The sequence below is a fragment of the Pomacea canaliculata genome, linkage group LG3 (genome assembly GCF_003073045.1).
Source record: "Pomacea canaliculata isolate SZHN2017 linkage group LG3, ASM307304v1, whole genome shotgun sequence".
Lineage (NCBI taxonomy): Eukaryota > Metazoa > Mollusca > Gastropoda > Architaenioglossa > Ampullariidae > Pomacea > Pomacea canaliculata.
The window spans coordinates 11,422,379-11,444,049 of NC_037592.1; the positions used below are offsets into that span (position 1 = coordinate 11,422,379).

The window sequence follows — 21,671 nt, forward strand, 5'->3', positions numbered from 1 at the left end:
ACTCAATCACTCACTCACTCAATCAATTAGTGTTAACATATTACTTGTTCAGACGTGAAAAATGGAAAATGGGAAAGATGCAAAGAGTGACTGTGTGTGTCTGCGTGCGTGCGTATCTGTATTATCGCCTAACATTATCTTTCTTTCTCTTTTTACCTAATTACACATTATTAATTACATGTCACTAATTTATTACAATGCATACTTAGCTAAATAACATTATATAAAAAAAATTATTTTCCATTCTAGCAGAACTAACACAAATAACTCCTGCGCCGCTTTTTAACAGGTATGTGGGGCGAGTTGTGATAGTAAGTAAACATCAAACATACACTGTAATCTTCACCTGAGCTTGCAAGATTTAACATCAACGATGCTTAACATGTGCTTTTGGGAAGTCGTTCTTTGTCTTCTGCTTCCTGAACATATTGTGTTCGTGAGTTTGAACGTTCACAATCCCCAGGTTCAAACACGTAAGGTTTAATATGTTCAAGACTAGACAACAGAGCTTCATACACGTTGTCTCTACACGAGCACGACTATGAATGAAGTTTGTTTGATAAACCTAATGTACATGCACTGTGTCGTCCCACGTTATTCGCGCTCCGAAACGAGATTTTGCAGGATTTGCTACTTGTAAGTGCAAATTACCAACTTCGAAAATAAATAAACCGCTGTGTTTCAGATGCTGCTATGTACAGAGTATATGTATATTGTTACTGCCACAATATGCTCGCAACTCGCACCAGAGATAGATTAATTGATTGTAAACCGCGGTTGGGTTAATCGGATCGCCGCATTGTTCCAGTATGAATGCAATGAGCAGGTCACGGTGTTCCTTTCCTTAACCCTGCAACATCTGCCACATGTAGACAGTGAATTAATTGATATATACTGCTCAAAAACAATGGAAATGATATCTTCATGCTTCGCGGTTCTCTTCACTGGTGACTCTCGCTGTGCCAGACCCTTTCACGATGACAGAATCCATCTCTAGAGACAAAAGAAAGAGCATTAACACGATCTTATTGTGGTGGAGCGTGGTCTCTATGGTGGTGGGTCCACCATAGTGTGGGGTGGCATGGAGACAGTTTACAGAACTCTCCTCAATCTGGCGCAAGGCAACCTAGAAGGTGTGGTCTACAAAGATAACATTTTACAGCCTCAGGTACTGCCAGCGATGAAGACCACTGGACCAGGCGCCGTTCATCAGGACAATGCCCAGGGCCAGGGTCGCCATTGACTGTCTACAGCAGCACAAAGTCAGGCGCATGGACAGGACGGCTGATATCACCTTTCTGTATTTTCAGAACATGGGTTATATCATTCCAAGCTTAAATCTTTGTTCTTAAAGCGATTGATAAATGAAAATTAAATTGGCTTATAATTTTTCATTTAATAGATAAAGAAATGCTTTACTTCAAAGTGCACTTATTGGCACGAAACGATAATTTTCTATACAAATGGCCGTTTTTTATTTTGAGCAATATATTTATGATTTGCTGTGTGTATAGGTGGGGATCGAGGGCTGGGGAGGGTCGTACTCGACATTTGTGAGAAGATCCGTTGTGGACAATGCTGTATGTTTAAGAATGGTCACAAAATACCTTCCTCTGGCTGACGTGTATCTCTGATTTTAACTAGCACCCTGAGTACGATTCTCTTTGCAAACAGTGAACTTGTTGACACCCTTAGTTATCGTCTGCTTGAATTATACTTCACACACTGACCAGTGGGTATACTGATCTTCCTAAGCTTCGGTAAGAAAACGAGACATTTTCATTGTCTTCCGTTCAGTAAAGGAGCAAAGCGTGTTTGGTTGTTGAGACTGTTGCTGTTCCAATTATTTACAGATGTCGGAATATAGGACTACAGTGTTCCCTCGTTTATCGCGGGGGATAGGTGCTATGATCAGCCGCGATAAACGAATTTCCGCGAAGTAGGGACATACATGCAATAATAATATATACATGTAAAACAATATCATGTGAGTGTAAAGTAATATAGTAATCATGGTATTAATACAGTACAATAACAAATTAGTGTAAAAAAAATTATAACTGTACTCAGAGAAACCCAAAAAACTGATGCGAACTGGCTGCGAGATGGGAGATAACAATCATGGCTCGTCGCTTACACATAGCAATGGATTTCTGTTACACAATTATTTATTTCTTTCTATCTACAAAATAATTATGGTATTTTAATAGAAATACTAATACAGCTTCATTTTTCGTCTTTTTCCTGTTGAAGTATCTATGGTATGTTGTAGAACGATAATTCCCAGCGCGGAAGTATCGATCGATACTTCACTCAAAAAAAACCGCGAAGTAGTGAATCCGCGATATTTGAACCGCGAAGTAGCGAGGGAACACTGTATATACAACTTTCCAAGAGCTGGAGTATAACTCATCGTATCGTGAAAAGCAAGAAAGTCTGAATGGTAAACTTTTCAACCCTTCCAAACCCAACAGATTTGTTTATGACAATTGTTTTAACCAAGAGTCTTTAAAATCCTTGCTTACCCATTGATAAACTATGGTTTTTAATAAAATAATCAACAGAACTGTAGCAACGGTGTTGTCGTTGTTTATTGTTTCTCGCGCAGACTATCTGACTGGCCGGATATCCCCCATAATCAACTTACCAAGTTTTCCGAGACCAAGGCTTCGAGTTTAAAGAAAAAGGCAAAAACATCGCACCAATGAAAATGATGGTAGATTTTTTCTATTTCTAGAAATATTCATGATAAAAAGAATTGTAGCCATAAAACTTGTTTATCCAATATGGCAGGGCAGATCTGTTCTTTGTTCTTTGTATGAGGTCATGAGCAGCCTCCTCAAGCACTTGTTTTGAATACCTGGATTATCCTTTCCATGTCGGCGAAACGGGTCCACGTGTAACATCTGGACTACCAGGGGTTTGTGCAGCTTGGACTTGGTAGTGAACCTTATCTTAAATCTATGTCAAACTATCCAGTCTAACCATTGTTGCTGTTGCTGTCACGATACTGACGAGGACATCTGGCTTGGAGCTGCCGTCCTTCGAGAGGGTGGTTCCCAAGTACTTGAAGCTGTATATCGTTCATGAAGACGAAAAAAAAAGGCATTTACTGAGAAAAGGAATGGCCTACAGAGGTGGACGTTGTTATTATTCACACCACGCCCTATGTGTAAAAACAGGGCAACAGACAATAAACATTATTTCCTGGAGCTAGAACCCCATGTTGCCTGCAATTATTTATCTCTGATTCAATCCAGATATGAAATCAATTCCTTGCCACTTTGCCACAGTGTCCACTTATCTATACACATACGTTTGAACTGAAGTTATACTGTATTCCTTGGTAATGTGGATATGTGCAGATTTTGAGACGAAGGAGGAGAATCTGTCTACTGGCGTTTGCAATCCTTTTCGTGGTTTATCTGCGTGTCAAGATCCAACACAAGACAACTATAATCAAAGCCTTTCAAAGTAAGTCAGGGTTCGCCTTTGTTAACGGTTAGTATGATTTTCAAAAGTGTCAAACTAAATAATTTCTTCCAGAAAAGAAAGAAATCACGGGCAAAATTCGGGTCGAATAGAGCAGGTCTCGCATTAACGAAGAACTTTTTTGCCCAGTGTATCCAAGCTGAATAAGTCGCTTACACTCAGAATATCGGCAAACTAGGAAAAGGTATAATCTTTGTATGCACCCACCCAGACCTACTACATATTCCAAGGAAACCTATACATTATAAGACCTATTACACAGGGGACAAACTGCCGCTGGAAGCCCCTACCATAGTTGACTATATTAGAGAGAGCATTATTCAACATTCTCTGCTTTCACGGGTAACAGAAATTTGTCCTTTTGAATAAGAGATTTAAATACTTTGAAGTTCTTAAAACACTGTTTTCTTGCAGGTATTCAGATCTATTCGGACTACCTTCCTTGTGACTGGAGAGTCCACAACATACCCCGTGTCATGCGCAGTCGCGCTGTCCTGGAGTGTACCTTTACTTCCGCCCGGATTTATTACGAGGAGGTGCCATTCAATACTAAACCTGCGGTGGCGACACTGGAGTCTCACGATCCCTGTCTGGCTCACCTGGCGAAGTCCACGTGGTGCAATGACCCGGGGATGCGCGTGCCCCGCCTCGTGCACTACGTGTGGTTCACACGACACACCCTGCCCCTGTACACGTTTGTCAGCGTGCTGAGTGCTGTTCACCACATCAGACCCTGCCTGGTGCTGTTTCACGGCGACCACCTCCCCGAGGGCCCCTACTGGCACGCGCTGCTGCAGCTGGTGCCCAACATCGTGCACGTCCGATCCGAGAAGCCGAGCGAGATCTTTGGTCACGTGATCAATGTTGTAGAACACAGCGCGGATGTAAAGAGACTTCAAGTTCTACTGGGTAAGAAATCAAAATTCACACACACTTAGGTTCATATAGTCACAAGTACTTAGCATTCTGCCAAATACCAATATTCTAAATAGTCCATCCATTCATCTATCTCTTTATCTATAATAATGATGATAATAATAAATAATCGTAAAATAATAATAATAATGCTTTCGAATTTATAATTACATTTTCCTTTAATTCTCGCTCAACAGTTACACTTGCTACGATATCCCCACAGAAGTCCTCAACAGGAGGATCGTTCCTGCTCGTGCTGACATTACCGATTCTAGGGGATAGGGTGCCCCCAATTTTGTACCATGCTTTGCACTCTTATCTACCCGCCCACGTTAATACTTGAGATAACACATAATCACACAGAGTTAAGTAGTAGAAAAATAACTCCCTTAAAAAGGTTTATCCTCTCACAAGTTCTCTTCAGACTATTGTTTCTTTGTCTTCTTTTTTTTTAATATACCTACTGTATATTTATGCAATGTCTTTATTATACATATTTTGTAGACATTGTCTTCCCTGATCCCCGTGTTAACATTCTCACCTTTGAATATATTTCTCCTTCTCGTTTGTTATTTAGAATATGGCGGGGTTTACCTTGATGCGGATTCCGTGGTTCTCAAATCCCTGGACCACACACGAATCTATCCCGTCGTCATGGGAACAGAAGTTATTGGCTGGAGCTTCTGTAATGGCATGATGCTGAGCGAGAAGAACTCCACTTTCCTACAACTGTGGTTAGCCACGTACGTGGATTTTGACGATTCCCAGTGGGCTCAACACTCTACTCGGGTTCCATACCTGCTGTACCTTCAGAAACCCGATCTTGTGCACGTCATTGACTCCTTCTTCAGACCGAACTACATAGACATCGGCAAGTTTTATCGGATCGGTGAGATATACCAGTGGGACGACTTGCTGGCCCTGTACCTGTACGTGAGGTTCCACCTGAAGTTCTTTGCCGAGGGTCAAAGTGCCATTCACAAAAACTGCACGATGGGAGAAATCCTGCGATATTCCCTGTACGGTGCTAGTGATGCTTGTCAGCTGACCACACTGATAAATTGAAGTAGCACAGTTTTGAACTACGTACCCTGAAAAATATGCCAAAATAAATAAACTGATACTCTTACTCTTTCTCTGTTCCTTTCCCTTGTCCTCTAATAAAGTGTTCTGGTCTACACAATTTTCCAACTTCGCTTATTTTGTTTTTGTTGATTTTCGCAAAAAGGTCCGGTCAACTTTAAACACATTTAATGCTTTAACAGAGAAATAAATAAAACGATGGAAAAAATAGTCTGATTTACGGTCCGCAGTACGATTATGATTTTCCCAGCAAATCACACTTAACTGTCTGGAAGGTCCGCCCATCGGGTACTCCGGTACAAACAGTCTGGTGATTCAGTATCCACTTGCGCCGCCGAGCTGACGATCACTAGACTGTATCCTAGGTCAGGGGTGTCAAACTCAATAACAGGGGGTCACTCTCACATCATATACACAGTTGCGGGCCAAACGTTATTACTTAAGTCCGATAACTTTTATTGAACAATCGAAAACTACACTTTTTGTTATTGATTTTATTTAAACAAAATCATCCATTAAAACAAAGTTAAAGTAATAACAAACCAAGGCTTAGTAGGTTTTTATCTTAATTTACTTTGTCAAAAGTGAACGATTGACATCTTTTCTTGGCAACAAGTTCGTTTACGTTTGGAGTAAGTTTCTGCGTTTCCCCGACTTAGGCACCGAATTTTGTGTAATACAAAATGACACAAGGGATGATGGCCCAGCCCTCTCCAGGCAGGCGTGCCCCCGGCTGATGGCAAGGAGGGCCAGCCCCATCACGGCTGGAAGGCGGGGTGGGGAGTCGGCCTAGCTTCACCACTGGGCACGGCTGACGGCTGACCAACCAACATTAACAACTATTTGCAACAACAACCAATTACAACAACCAATCAACAATCAATTAAAAACCAATATCAACCAACAACAACCATCAACAAGCACCAACAACCACCTTCACCAACAATCAACAACAACCATTAACAACAATCATCATTAATTATCATCAACAATCATCTTCAATCATCAACAACATTAGTGGTCCGCGGGCATAAGTCAGGTGGTCCGCGGCTGACAGTCGTCATATGTCAGCAAAGTGATGTTTAAATCGCCAGATAGGTCCGCGGACCACACTTTGAGAACCACTGATGTAGTCCACTATACATGTAGAGGGAAAACTGGCTGCACAACACTTCCAGCTACTGCTCTAATCCCTTGATCGGCTGTCCTTTTCGTGCCGGTCATACGCTCGCGTGAGAAGTTCCCACAGTGAACAGCCTATCCACTCCTTCACGTTAAATTCTCGTCAACCGTTTCCCCAGTAATCTGTAATCGGTGTTCGAATCGACTAAACTGATCCTCCAAATTTGTTCTGCGTATAGTAACCATGTCGTTTACATAGTATTTTTGCATACGGAGTTGGTTGTAATATATCAGAACGGAGAAAATAAATACGAACAACTTAATTGCTCTTGACAAAGACTTTCTGTGACAATATAGACAACAAGAATATCCTTGTCAGTAATGATCCAACGACATGTGGTTTAACGTAAATTTTAACCACACTCCACCAACCACAAATTGCTTTCAAATGTTTTTAAATATTTCTTCTGTGTTCACCTCCCTGCAGTATCCTTTTGCTCCAATTGTAATAAAGACCGTTACTTTTGTAAAAGTATACTTTGCTTTCAACTACTTTCTTGTTTATCTGTGTAAAGTCATTTAAATCATTGCTTTTCGCAGCTAGTCTTGTGTGGATTTTATTGATGTGCAGGGATCATGTCTAGGTACAGACTTCAGTTACCAAGGACATCTATGTTTTTTTATTATTGTTATTAGTATTATTATGTGTGTTAATGCAGTAAAATATCATACTCTTGAGTCTTTCATGTGAAAAATGTAAGCAAAGTGTGCATGACAATATTTGTCACCAGTATACCCAATATACAGCGATTCCATCTGCATGCACACTGTTGACAGTATGTGAAATCTGTTATATGCATTAACTGTATTATTGAAGAATAATCTAAGACAAGAGTGACATTACATAATTTCGGGGATGATGATTCTATGCAAAAAGATGTCAGCGTGATCTTTAAACATTCAAAATAGAAAACCAGTAACATGGAATGAGACACTGGGTAGCTGTCGTCATGTTTTTGCAACCACTCCCAACATCACTGTTAGGCTTCAGATCACGCAAGGACAATCCACACAGAATCTTTACATTTTAGTAACAATCCATCAAAAACAAATTATACTAAGAAGCTGATTTATTAACATTTTCCTCGAGATCAGTATCTGTGTAAACACACTCTGATTTTTGCTTTTCAGCATGCTCAGTTGTGATTTTGACGTTGATAGCTTGAGTCTCTCTCAGAATCTCTTCAGCTCTTTCTGTCTCTGCGCGTGCACTTTCTACATGCCGCTGAGCATTATGCATGCGCTCGCCCATGCTTGTACTTAAAAATTCTGTCCCTGCAACCAATTTAATAATTAAGCAAAATGAGCAAGGGGGATGTAAATAAAATGAGAGGCATGAATGGTGAATATGAGATCAGCAGTGCATGTAGGTATTTTCATGTCTTCTCTGGAGAGTTACTATGCCATAAATAAATCATTCCTCCACCAACATGCACAGCCAAGATAGAATGGTTGTTTTTTTTTTCTTGGCCTGGCAACAAAGTGCTGATAAATCAACATTCAATCTTTTGATATCTACCTGCTAAGAAAGCTACTTCTGCTGAGGCATCTGCTAGCTTTTGTACACATGAAAACAGTATCTCCAAATCCTGCAATTGATGATTGAAAAAAAAAAAAGATTAAATTACCATCACCAGAAGCAACACTCATTTATATTTAATAAGATGCATAAGACCTCAAATAATATCTTCACTTTCTTCAGTCTTTAGCAATTTGAAAGATTACTTAAAACTCTGTAAAAACATCTATAGTATTATCAGTTTCATCTCTCAGCAATAAGAAGCTCTTGAGAGTAATTAAAAGAATGAAAGTGTGTGGGTTTGCGTAAATAAGCCTGCTCATACTAAGATATATTAATTATTTCCCCTTACCTTTCTCTTTCTGTTGAGTACATCTAACTGATATCTTGCCTGCAGGATGATATCCCAAACTATGTTTTCCTCTTCCTCATTTCCAAGAACTGACATGTGTTGTTCTGTTAAGTCTGTTAGGATAGTTAGTGCCTGTAGATTAAGACATGAACTGACTATATCTGCCACCATTTCAATTTCTTTCTATTATTGCCAATATAAGGAGGCTTGCATCTTCAGATTCTGGCAATTTGTTTCCTAAAATATTTAAAGCCCATTTTTTTTTTAAACTTTTCCTCCACAGCATCAAATAGTTTATGCTCAATTCTTTAGCAACACAACAAAAACTGTTTAAAATCTTTAAAATAAAATTATGTAGATAATCTTGATTTTTTAATTGTTTTGAAACTTTTTGCTGCAGACACATAAAAATTGTTTAATGCTAATTGTATAATACCAAACATATTTGCCAACTGAATGTGTATATCTTTCATCAAACCAATAGCCTGCCTGAGGTCTTGTGCTTTCACTTTCCAAGAAGCATCTAAACATGTGAACAATTATTATCTCACATACCTTTCTATATTTTTCTTCAGCCTCAATCAAGGCACGAGCAGCCTGGCTGAGCATTGCTGTGACAGCATCGGCAGTCTGAGATGAGACACTTCTTAATAAATACTCTTGGCTCAGTGTATTGGGGTCTGGTTCCTGCATCCAAAAATTATTCAGCAACATTTGATATGCTTAAATGGAATGCACTTTAATTACTTAAAAGACTGCTACTTGCATGTAATATTCCTCCTTGTGATCAGTCAACCTGTATTGTTATTATTTAACTGCAAGGGGTTTCAGTTGTGATAGTATGATATTGACTAAGGCACTGAATCACTAAGAGAAGCCATCTGAACAGCTGATGCATAACTTGAGCAGATAGCTTTTTATTGAAATCCATGAATTCATGGTCCTGATACTAATTATTTCTAATGACTTTATATTGTAGGGCTTTGGCCTACACAAAAAGGACAGTTGGTAAACACATTTGATTAAAATGTTCGTTATATATTTGGAAGAACTGGACTATCAAGATGTCTTTTGATGACATCACAATCTTTCAAACTGTGTCATGCTGAAACCTCTCCATAAATGAAATGTCCAGGTAATTACAGCAAAGAAGCTGACTTTTAATCAATATTTCGAATTATACAATTCTCAGTGTTTTTTGGTTTGTATCATTCGGTTGTTATTAAAACCCTACCATTCTTTTTTCGACAGTCTAATGAAGTTGTCAATTATGTCATATCAAATTTGGGGGAGTGGGTTTTGCAATTAAGTATCACTGTGCTCAACAGAAGACCTACAATTTACTAAGAATTATTAGAGTGCTCTTTATACAAATTAACTACCAAAACAATCAGATCAATTCTATTAAATTATTTATTAATACTGAGTATAGCGTCGTAATCCATGGTAGAGATCCAGCCATGAACGTATACGGATATCTTCGTGATCCAGTGAATGGAATTTATCATCATGTGTCCACCTACACACTTTCTTGTGTACCTGCAGATCGATTCTGGGTCTGGTATCGCATTTTGCGATAAATGTAGTTGTAAGCAGCAGGTGATATCGAGAAGGTCTTGCAAGTAAATATTTTGTCCACTGTCGGATATGGTGGCATGACTTTGTAAACGGTCTTTGAAGCAGCCGATACAAGACTGCATACGCCATCTTGCCGTTTAATGATACCGGGCTTAATATTTGGCAACCTCTGTGTGGATTCTTTTTGTCCCGCGTATTTCGAAACGTAATTGCGCAAAGTGTTTCGCAATACTTTTTTTCAAACAATAGCTATACGTACTTGTGTTCTGCAGGTTTTCGAAATTTACTGTCTGTGCTGAATATTTTTCCTTTAGAAAATGGCGGTGCCATATTTGTACATCTATTTCTAAAATGACCGACACATGAACTCGAGCGTGGAATCAAGCATTTCATAATAAAAATATATATTGACAGTATAAAATACGGGGGTGCGCCAAAGTACAGCGAGACCCTACTTATATCTATATATATATAGATCACGTTTTGGGGGATAAGCCGCCGACATACACTGGAACTCAAGATCGAGTTTTCTGCCCACGCAAAACAAAGGGCACAATCGGTCGAACGAGGAGGAAGAAAAAGAAGACTTTGACAAGAATGCCATTAATTGTTGTCGCAAAATAAATCCTTTAAAGGCCGTATAGTTGTGAAGCGAGAGTGATCGTTGCCCTAGGGCAAAATGGATTTTAATGTTTCTGAAGTTATAAAGCAGTGTCCAAATCCCGCGGACTCGATTCCCCCCTCCCCCAGTTAACTACTAAAACGAGGCTGGTGTATACAAAGCGTCCGGTTTAGCCACATTTCGGCTGAACTACAGTGATACCTCGGTTCTCGAACGCCTTGACTTTCGACCAAATCGGTATTCGACCAAGAAATTCGAGAAAATTTTGTCTTGGAATTCGAACAAATATTTGGAACTCGAACATCCAAACGTCCGAGATGAGCCGAGTTGAGCCGAATGGCGTTCATTCGGCCCAGCGCGCCTTGCTTGCGTCATCAGTGACAATAACCATCCCCCTTCCCTCCTCCCTCCACATTCATTCCCTCCTGCCATAAAGTTTGGTACAGGTACAGTAAATGAAACACAATTTACTGTACTGTACAGTACATTTTTGTTTTGTTTTGTTTTTTTTGTTTTGTTTTGTTTTTGTTTTAATAAATACACTTTTATTTCTTATTTCTTGTTGAGACTCATGTTTTTCTACATATTATATACAAATTAGGCCAGTAAATAGGCATTTTCTGGGGCTTGGAACGAATTAATCCAGTTTCCATTATTTCCTTTGTGTTTCATTGCTTCGGTTCTCGAACAATTTGGTTCTCGACCGTCCTCCCGGAACGAATTATGTTCGAGAACCGAGGTATCACTGTACTAGGCTGGTGTATACAAATTTTCTGGTTTAGTAACGTTCATTTTGTTGGCTCGCCGATACTAACAACGGAGAACTTCGAGCCTATAAGCGTTGGTCTCGGCAGACAGACAGCAATGCACATACATCCGCGACGAAGTCGCTTAAACCTTGCTGTGAACAACAGCTTCATCTTCGACAACGCACAGACGATTGTATTACTATCCACATGAGTTGGGAGCTGAAGCGACAAAACACAAGCTTTGTCCAGGAAAGATCACATGATTAGATTTGCGCAATGTTAAGTTGCTAACAACATCCCACTCAGTTCCATCACAGACGTGTATATAGGACTATATAGGTTTGTGGTTCCATTATAGCCCCGTGCAGCATCGGTATCGAGTTGTAGGTCAAATGTTTCTTCCGATGCAGCTTGCTTCCATCCCCATCTATAGTATTGAATGTGTGAGCCTAAATGGATTCTGCCTTGCTTGAATTTGTGAAAATAATAATGCATAGTAACATTCGCTTACGAAACAGGTACATCTATACGCACGGACTAATCCAACCTGACGTGCCTAATGAAGTCATCCGTTAAATTTTATAGAATCTCATGCACGCACTAGGATTAAAGAATTCGAACTAAGCCATCTTTTGATACCCGAGTAAATCTGTAACTTGACATTTCGTAGAGAGAGAGAGACAGAAAAAAAAAAAGGTAACGCACGTTAATGTCGAAACATGCTTAACCCCCCCCCCAAAAAAAAAAAACAAAAAAACCCAAACATTATGCCATCTACTTTTTTCAAGCTGCAGCACTTTCGTTCGTTTATATTTGAAACTTATTATGATTGTTTTTGTAAACATGCTAGTGGTTTTGTTGTTGTAGTAAACATCACACACAGTGATGAGCCGGCATAAAAAGCAGAAACGGTCAGATCCAGTACCGTTGTAACCATTAGCGTAGTAGCTTAAAGTCATCATTTCAGAGAAATGTTCTGGGTTCTGAGGTCTCCGGACACTCGCTGTATGCGGCATCATCAAAGTTTCTTCCCCTCAGAGTGTGTCTTGTCTCGGGATATCACCCATACCCGTACACGTCTTGCCCACGCGTCGCTGATCTGATTCTCAAATTCAACTCTCTACTAGTCTACTGACTGTATATGTGACACCGTTTGGTCAAAGCATTTTCTCGCCAAACCAACCTAGACTGAGGTGAAAGTCGAATACGTGAATAATTCTCCGAAATGACGGTCTTACAGCATACATTTTACACAGAAATGTCATCAAATTTTCGCCTGTTTTATTTTTCCCTCTGTATAATGCCAGGTAGTTTATCATTCTCTTTATGCAGACATTGATGATAATGGAAAAGGAGCAGATTTATAAACAAACACGACAAAGAGGTTCACATTATTTACAGTAGTACAGTATCTTTGAACAAAATCTGAGGGAAAGGAAAAGTTGAAACAAGTGATCACATCCGTCACAGTTCCATAAATTCACATTCACAGATCTGAAAGTTTCCTTTAAATAAAAACAGTTGTTAGGAGAATAGCAAATGTGATATACAAAAGTTTTTAATGTGAAAGACAAGGGAATTAAAAAAAAACCCAAAAGATAATTGAATAAACAGAAGGAGAAACTTCAGCTGTTAAAAGAAAGTCATCGGCGGTTAAAACAAAATTAACAAAAGAAAACTCTTGACATGGTATCTAAACACCTTGCCCTTCTCCCCACCTAAAGGTGAAATATCAAATTGTTGGGTAGCCTTAGCTTCTTAGAAAACTATTACCATTACAGGGTCCAATACTTCTACCATAAGCTCCAAAAAATATTCAAGCATTTTATCTGCACCCTACAGAAGTGAACAGAAGTGAACATAGTCATCTGAAAACAATTATGTTACTAGTAATAAAATGACACTTATTTGAGACATGTACCATATAAAAGAAGAACAAAGCAAGAAACTCATATCGATATTCATCTGCAGCCGTCTATTAGGGTAAGGGAAATGAAAGGTAAACAATCTACCAGCATATTAAATGTTGGAAACACAAAGAGCTATGGGAGAGGTGTAAGGCGTTCCAAATAACAAGTCTCACAAAACAAATGAGCAACACCTGAACCTTTCAACTGATGAACATATTCAAAGCAAACCACCTACTTCATTTGAAGAGACAATAGATTGAAGGAAAAAGTAGGAAAATGAAAGGCATGCTGGGGATATCTTTCTAGTCTGTTATATATTAATGAGACTTTTTTTTCAAAGAGTGAACTAAGCAACGTAGAATAAAATGTACATAGAACAGCTAGTTTTCATTGCTTAATAACTTAATGCCATGACCTTAACACACACAAGCCCAACGCAGCAACTAAAATTATTAAGTTCGGCTTCTTTTTATTGTGAGCATATTTCAATATCCATGCATGTCTAGCTGGGGCCGTGTACAGTACTTATAAAAACAATAATTCTAAGATTATAATCATGTCTTCTTTATAAAGCATAAACCAAAGCATAAAGCTTCACCAAGTTTTTCCTATAAAAATATTTATTTCAGACTTAACAGAATGACTTAATGTAAACAGCTTTTAGACTAGGATGTGTGCAATGTGATTGTGTAAATGATCTCCCAAATGTGACATATTTTGAAAAATTGCTGCACTTGAAATGTCTTGCTTCTTGTGCCACTCACCCGTTTTCTCTCTATCTTCACTCACTCAGATAAGAGGAACCAAAATGTCAGTAGTTGGATGGACTGATGTTTTCGAATTGGTCGCAATGAAGGTTATTTGTTCACACCCTTTCTCTCACGCAACCTTCTTCACATACACACTTACTGCCACCCACACACACTACACAATCTCCATTCAACACATTCTGTTTACTCATTACTTGGTCTGCTGCAAAGCATTAGCAAGCCTGCAACAAAAAGCAATAATTTACTAATAATTTTCAATGCAATTAAATCTCTGTAGTACATTTTTTAACAAGGGTCAATAAACTGAAAACCTTTCAGTGGAACATAAATTTGGGAACAAGTGGGACACAGCTGTAATGTATCATAAGCAATTAGTTGAACAAATATGATGCAGGATGGATCATATATGCTACATCAAATAGTAGCATAGATAGCAGTCTCAAAAATAAGATAAACTGTTATCTATTTTTTTTTCTATTCAGAAGACATAAAATTGATTAGTATGTAAGAGTTCAATATGGCAATGCATGTCACTCAACAAGTTTATGAGTTTAGCAGAAAGTTTAGGAGCTGCATAACTATCACAAGATGGTCAAATGAAAAAATGTGACAGTTTATCAATGGCTGCACGTGCAACCAAAATGTTTTTAAAGGAATGACCACACTAAGATTTCATTATTTGATTTATAAGCTGCAGATCAATAGCGCTTTCTCGGGTTACTAAAAATAGATTGTGACGTCACGCAGCAGAGCATTATGGGATTGCTTTGCGGGCAAACACTGCACGTTGTTCTTTCTGTTTACGCTACGGCGACTGACAAAGAGCGAAATTTTTAAATTAATCTCTGAAACAATGCTGAAAACAGGAGGAACTAAGCACTGCTGTTGGGGTTTATGTCAATCGGACTCCAGATATCCAGAGCGGTTACCGGAGGGGACATTTTTTTTATTCCATTTCCAAAGCCTGGTAAGACCAGTGACAAAATGACCCAGTGGGAAAGACAACAGGGCAAGTTCAAGACCGAGAAAGCAAAGCGTCGGCAGTTTTTATGTGGGCGATCTGATTTCCAAAATGTGGAGAAAATAACCAGGAGCACATATATCTGCTCTCTGCATTTTCGTGGTAGAGAAGGCCCAAAATCCGAGAGTGACGAACCAATATTAGCGACGCTTACAGACGAGGAAACAAAAGTGACAGAGACGTAACAGGAAGGCTCCAGTTCAACATGGCGACCAACCTTCACATTATCAATGGGACAAATGAGAAGAAAACTGGTCCATCTAGGCGTTTTACCCCAAAAGAGGAACTGTTCATTACACTTCTGAGGCTGCGAAAAGGACTTTCACTGAAAATGATTGCCTACATGTTTGACACATCTGAATCGTTTGAGAGCAAATTTTTATCAGATTATGTTCCAACACTTCAAGTCTATGAATGTCCCTATGTTCCCAACAAAGGATATAGATAAAACATCTTTGCCAAGACTGTTTAGACAGTTTAAAAATGTCAGATACTCTGTAGACTGCACACATTTCTTTTGTCAGACACCCAGGATTATGGGCAGCAAGGCAATGTGTATTCCTCTTATAAGCACCACACCACAATGAAAGGACTGATTGCAGTCATCCCTAATAGTTCTGCATGTTTTGTTGATATATTTGAGAAATGTGGCATTCTACAACACATTGAACAAGGAGATGTTTTGCTTGTGGACAAAGGGTTTAAAGTGTAGGATTTGCTTTTGTCGAGACCTGCATTTCTAGATAAGCAAGCTAGCCTGTTTGCAGAACAGGAGATGGATACAAGGAGGGTAGTCAAGGCACGAATTCATGTAGAATGCTTTAATGAAAGACTGAAAAAGTTCATGCTTCTCAGTAGAACTATCCCCCTAAGCCTCAGTTGTGTTGCCTCCCAAATGGTTTTTCTTGGATGCTGTTTGGTAAATTTTCAGAGTAGCTTATGTATTTAAAAGCAAATGAAATGATAATGTACCACATAGATTGGTCAAAGATAGAAATGTGGGAGTATTTTTACCAAAAACAGACTGAAAAGAATTTTTGGTGTTAAACTGATGGTCAACCTATCAATTAATTCAGGGGCATATGACAGAAAAGTATTGTAAATAAATCTGTATAGTAATTAATATTATAGGTTACAAGTGCTGTTCTGCTTCATAGTAAACAAAGAGAAAAATAAAAAATCAAAACCGCATTTTTACACGTTCACGTTTTGTTTTTTTTAACAATAAACTGCACAGCAACGCATTTGCTGCAAACGCTGGTGTAGTACATGTAGGGAATATATTTGTCCGCTTTACATTCCCAGAAGCCCTTGCGCGGCTAGATCGAGACGTCATCTGTGGAAAGCGCCATTCTCAGATATCCCTCAATGGGCTATAATAAGCAACTTTTCTTACCCCACATACTACAATACCCACTCTTTCCCTCAGAAAGTATAAATCTGATGAAGCTTGTCTCTTACCATTCCATTGCTTCATCTAGTCCTTCTCCTTTAATGGCAGACGTCTTGAAAATCTGGTACTTTCTGTTTTTCAATGCTGGTAGCCCTAGGGCATTTGCAACCTCTGTGACAGTCATGGCCCCTTCAATGTCCTGCTTGTTAGCAAACACTAGTAGAATGGATTTCTTTAGCTCATCCTCCTTTAAATGCAAAAATAGACGCCTGTTTAATTTCACAATAGCTAAATCTGAAGACATGTCATGACTACAAGCACAACCCATGACATGCAGTAGCAGCACTTAGCACAATTTTTGTAAGACTTTTACTTATAAAATTCATTCAATAATAAATGTAAATAAAAGAGAATTTTTTGTAATTAAACTGCAGTAACACAAGAGATGGATGAAGCATATATTTAATCAGAACTGTCACCTCAAGCATGGCTACTAGTTCTTGTTTTGAGATGCCAATACGATCTCTGTCCATACTGTCTACAACATAGATGATGGCATCTGTGTTTGAGTAGTAGCATCGCCAGTAAGGTCTGCAAAGCAAAAGGGTATGTGTCTACATTAACAAGGATGGTGTCTTACAATAGCTTGGTCCCTTCAAATCAAGTTGGCCAAAGCCCTAAATGTGTTAATATTTGTGAATAACTAGACATCACAATATATGCATAGCATTTATAATGTATTTTTCTATACATTCATAGAGATGGAATGAGATAGAAAATTTTACTAAACAATTCTTTTAAAGGAAATATATTCTCAACTTTTTTTTTTAAAGACCATTGATGGCTGAACTGATCAACAGATATGCAAATTTCAAAAAGATTTCAAAAACGATGTTTAAATTTGTGCTTGTAGCTATTGCACTTGAAAATGCATACACACACAAAGCACAGAGTGCAAAATGTAATACAATACAGGTTACTGTTTCATTTACCTAATACTTGTCTGTCCACCCAAATCCCAGACTTGGAACTTAAGATTTTTATACGTGACAGTTTCAACATTGAATCCAATAGCTGTAAGAAAAGAAACAAAATTAAAACTGGAAAAAAACAGAGACATATATACCTAAAACTGTATTATATTCTACTCCTTTTTCGCCCTCACCCAGGGGGCCCCACAACCTCTTTTCTGTTTATTGCTGCTACCTTACTTGTCTTCTTCTGATGAATACCAACACTCTAAGTTCTTGTTACATGATTCCACTTTGCATTTTCTATATTTGTCTTTTGTTAGTCATCAGTACTGTTGTTCATTGTTCCATTCCTTTCTGTTCATGTCGCATTCTTGTCTCAAGCGCTAAGAACACCACACCTTACAAGCGTGAGCATGTGTTATACAAATCACATATTTATTATTATCTATTGATCAAAGGTCTTTTTTCTGTTTAACTGAGACTGATGGATTTTTCAACAGTGACTTTCAGTTTTTCATGATGGGGTTTGTGCAATAAAAGCAAAAATAATTCACATTGAAATAATAAAGCTCTCTTGGACTAGTTGATGTCAGACTCACAAATACATATTGACATGTTATCAGTCAGCAGTTACCCCTTGGCTGGCACCTGTCATTTGGGGGGGGGGAGGGAGGGAGCATATGAATATATGAGCATAATGAATGGCATCTGACAGGGCCTGCCACTCTTTCCTATTTTGGGAGATAGTCAGCAGGTCCTGTAGAGGACAACTAGTCCCTTCTTTCTCTGGCCACCATGGCGTCAACTATCAAGATGCCTTTAAGGATAGTCTTTGACAAGGTATTGCATGACCAAAGAAGTCCAGTTTACATCGCCTGTTGAAAGTAGAGGCTTCTGGTGTCCTATGAGTGTGGCAATATTGTTTTGTACAAAGTCATTGGTTCTATGTTCTTTGTATGAGATCTAGAGCAATCTCCTCAGGCACTTGTTCTCAAACACCTGAATTTTCCTCTCTGTTTAGAGAGTAGAGTCCACATGTCATATCTGTTAAGCAGAATCGGTACTACCAGGGATATGTACAGATTGTACTTGGTAGTGAACTTTATCATGGCTATGCCAGATACTATCTAGCTTAGCCATTGGTGCTGTTGATGTTGTGATCTTGATGGAGATCTGACTTGAAACTGCTGTCTTTGGAGAGGGTGGCTCCCAAGAACTTGAAGCTGCTTACTTCTTTGAGTTGTACCCTATTTATATTGATCTCTGCTTTGCCACTGACATTGATCATAACTTTGCTCTTTTCAGTGCTAGTCTCCATTCCATATGCATTCGAACTGTCCGTCTGTTGGTGAGGTCTTGCAGTTCTTTGTTAGTGCTTGCTGACAGGTCTATGTTGTCTGCAAAGCATACATCGCAAAACAGCATCTACCAGAACTTCATTGGCTTTAAAAAGGCATTTTACAGAGTCTGGCATGAGGGCCTTATTCAAGTCACCGAAGCACAATATAATAACTCAGTACAGTACTGCTGAATAACCCAATAGGAGCTGACGTTTGAATCACAGTAGGTATATGTCAAGATGTCCCCTATCACCAGTGCTGTTTAATATATTTGTGGAGAACATTGTGCTCGAAACCCTCCACAGCCATCATACTTCCATTTCCATTCCACTGACATGTTATATGCTGTTCTTAATAGGAAGAGAAGGCCGCCACTACCACAGGCAGGTACAGAGGGTTAAAAAGCTCTGTGTGATCAGTATATTCACTAAGCACTGGAACGAGAAAATCTCTGAATTTCAAGCACTCAGGGGATGAACATTGTGCTTGTGAAATGTGTATCATAGTTGCCTCTGAAGAATCATGCTTGCAGTAAATGTCTAATCAAGGTTCAACCTTTTTGTATTATTATCTAGAGAAGGAGGAATGAGAGTCATGATTAAATTTGGTTTATGTGATGAGAATTTGTGTTAAGTTTATGGGCATAAGGGCATCACTTGTATTAGTTGCTGCCTTTTATCTGTTGGGTAGGGGAAATTGTGAAAAAAATTAAAAGAAAGGTCACATTCTTCTTAGGTTTCACATGTATATGAGAGAAGGTGTAGGTGTGGATGTGTGTTGAATGTCTTGTATGGGTATGTCTGAGAATTCATGTGTTATGCTCATATGATGTTTGCTATGCTCAAATTATGTTTATCCTTATATTATGTTTGTATTTCTGTTGGGCTTGTGAGCAAAAGAAACATTTCTGTCTTGGACTTCTTTGGACAAACAATAAAGTTTGATTTGATGTAAATGGCAAATGCTGTAGAACTTTTACGAAAATGGTTCTTTGCTGCCAGATGGCAAAAGTTCAGCCTTTAATAATGGTAAAAACATATGACCATTGCCTTTATGCTGAAGTGACGTGTCTCACAAACACGAGCATAATTTAAGTTGCTGAAGATTGTTAGAAAGGTGTGTTTCATGTTGTCATGTCATCAAGGAGACTAATATACCATGACCTGGACAGCCAGCAAGGAAATCATTCCATTATTGTCTAAAGAAAGCACACCTTCTGAGTGAGTGTAATTTAATGACACTTGTCTATGACAATGTCAAGTGAGTCAACAAGAATTAGTACTAGTACAATACAAAATACATTGTAAACCTATAAATGTTTTACGTGACAGATGCAAAACTATTAAATCACTCTTTTAAAATCGTCCTTTGGGGATTTCTTGCTGGTTTTCAAATTTAAAATAAATTTTCTTAGGAAGTCAAACATTGTCAATGAGATTTAACCCTGCTGAAAGGGAAACCTGGAATTTAAAGGATTAATCATAATTTACTAAATCACATGACTTTACATTAATAACTCATTTTGTGTTTTCATTTATAGTTATCACATATGATAGCCAATATTATGCCATTGAAAAGAAAGCTTAAAGCTCAAAGGACTAACCCTGAATCAAAGTGATTAATACTGTTGCCCTCCTATTTTATGTTATAATTTTAATTATCATATATACTTAGTTCTGTTGGCATGGATTCATTAAAATTTAATAGTAACTAGATTTGAAACAATACCCACCAACCAACATCAAACATTTACTTTCACAGTCCTCTTTGTACCTAGGTGGTACATAAGGCATCCACAAGAGATCTCATTTTTGTCTGTCAGCAGCAAACTTAGTTATGTTGTTCAAAGTCAGTTTTTGATACTTTAGTTTTCTTCTATACAGATCTTTGCATAATCAACATCTAATTGTGTGATTTTTGTTGGTATTGTTGTTTAAAAAAGCAGCATTAGCCTTTACTTGCCTTTTTTTTTTTTTATATTACGGTATTTTTGATAACTTACTTGGTATAGTAGTAACTACTTCGCCAACCTGTAGACGATAAAGGATAGTAGTTTTTCCAGCACCATCCAAACCCAAAATTAGAATTCTTCTCTCTTTGGAACCAAACAGGGATGAAAAGTAACTTATCAGTCCACCTGCAGAATACAAAAGAGTAATATAAACCAAAACTGTAAAAATGTTGCTAAATAATTTATTTACAGTAACCAATAATTTCCAACCATTCATTCATTTTTCACTTGACTAAAAATTTAATCTTGCAATGAGTATGAGTCTGTTTGGTGGATATGGATGTGTTGTGGTATTGTTTTGTGCTTTCATATCGAGCTGCCCCGAATTTCCCTCTGATAAACAAAGTGTTATCCTAGCAAAATCACGTCCGTGGTATGATTGAGTGAAGACAGTTTTCCAACGGTGATTCACGATATCGTCTATATGACTGAGTTGCAAGTAATGAAAATACCTATACAGCAAATATCATTAATAAATAAATTCATATATACAAAGGAATAAAGTATCCCTTCACAGAATAAAGAGATTTGACTCGTTGCTCACCCATTTTGTTGCAGTTTTCCACTGACTCAAGTCCTAGATACGTGTCGTAGCCGGAAGAAGTCTTCTGCGGCGACAAGAGGAAATAAAAATATATTTTTTTTTGTTTCGTAATTTTACAAATCTTCTAATTTATTTGCGTACATTCATAATTAATAAATTATTTTTTACAATTTTTATACAATGTTGCTAATGTAATAAGGTATATGTTTATTCTTG

At 38.2% G+C, this 21,671-nt stretch overlaps 3 protein-coding genes across 5 annotated transcripts; 1 reads left to right on the forward strand and 2 right to left on the reverse strand.

Moving 5' to 3' along the window:
• The first annotated feature begins 2,397 nt into the window (after positions 1-2,397).
• On the forward strand, positions 2,398-5,472 carry LOC112558868. The gene is made up of 5 exons (XM_025229587.1): positions 2,398-2,443; positions 2,609-2,716; positions 3,366-3,474; positions 3,907-4,401; positions 4,985-5,472. Exons 2-5 carry the CDS (start codon positions 2,705-2,707, stop codon positions 5,470-5,472), a joined length of 1,104 nt encoding a protein of 367 aa, XP_025085372.1. The 5' UTR covers positions 2,398-2,443; positions 2,609-2,704.
• A 2,252-nt stretch (positions 5,473-7,724) lies between these two features.
• On the reverse strand, positions 7,725-10,869 carry LOC112560677. Of its 3 annotated transcripts, none has more exons than XM_025232688.1 (5): positions 10,067-10,869; positions 9,099-9,230; positions 8,544-8,675; positions 8,192-8,261; positions 7,725-7,947 (listed from the first exon to the last, which is right to left on the reverse strand). In XM_025232688.1, the coding sequence occupies exons 1-5, from the start codon at positions 10,241-10,243 to the stop codon at positions 7,730-7,732; spliced, it is 729 nt and encodes a 242-aa protein (XP_025088473.1). In that variant the 5' UTR covers positions 10,244-10,869; the 3' UTR covers positions 7,725-7,729. The 3 variants fall into 3 exon arrangements, with proteins under 3 accessions (XP_025088473.1, XP_025088475.1, XP_025088474.1); XM_025232690.1 differs by having other exon boundaries at positions 9,967-10,867; XM_025232689.1 differs by having other exon boundaries at positions 10,083-10,860.
• Positions 10,870-12,756: 1,887 nt separating this feature from the next.
• On the reverse strand, positions 12,757-21,539 carry LOC112559167 (ADP-ribosylation factor-like protein 1). Its single transcript, XM_025230166.1, has 6 exons — positions 21,456-21,539; positions 20,903-21,037; positions 17,579-17,660; positions 17,066-17,177; positions 16,655-16,833; positions 12,757-14,393 (listed from the first exon to the last, which is right to left on the reverse strand). Exons 1-6 carry the CDS (start codon positions 21,457-21,459, stop codon positions 14,363-14,365), a joined length of 543 nt encoding a protein of 180 aa, XP_025085951.1. The 5' UTR covers positions 21,460-21,539; the 3' UTR covers positions 12,757-14,362.
• Between the last annotated feature and the right edge of the window lie 132 nt (positions 21,540-21,671).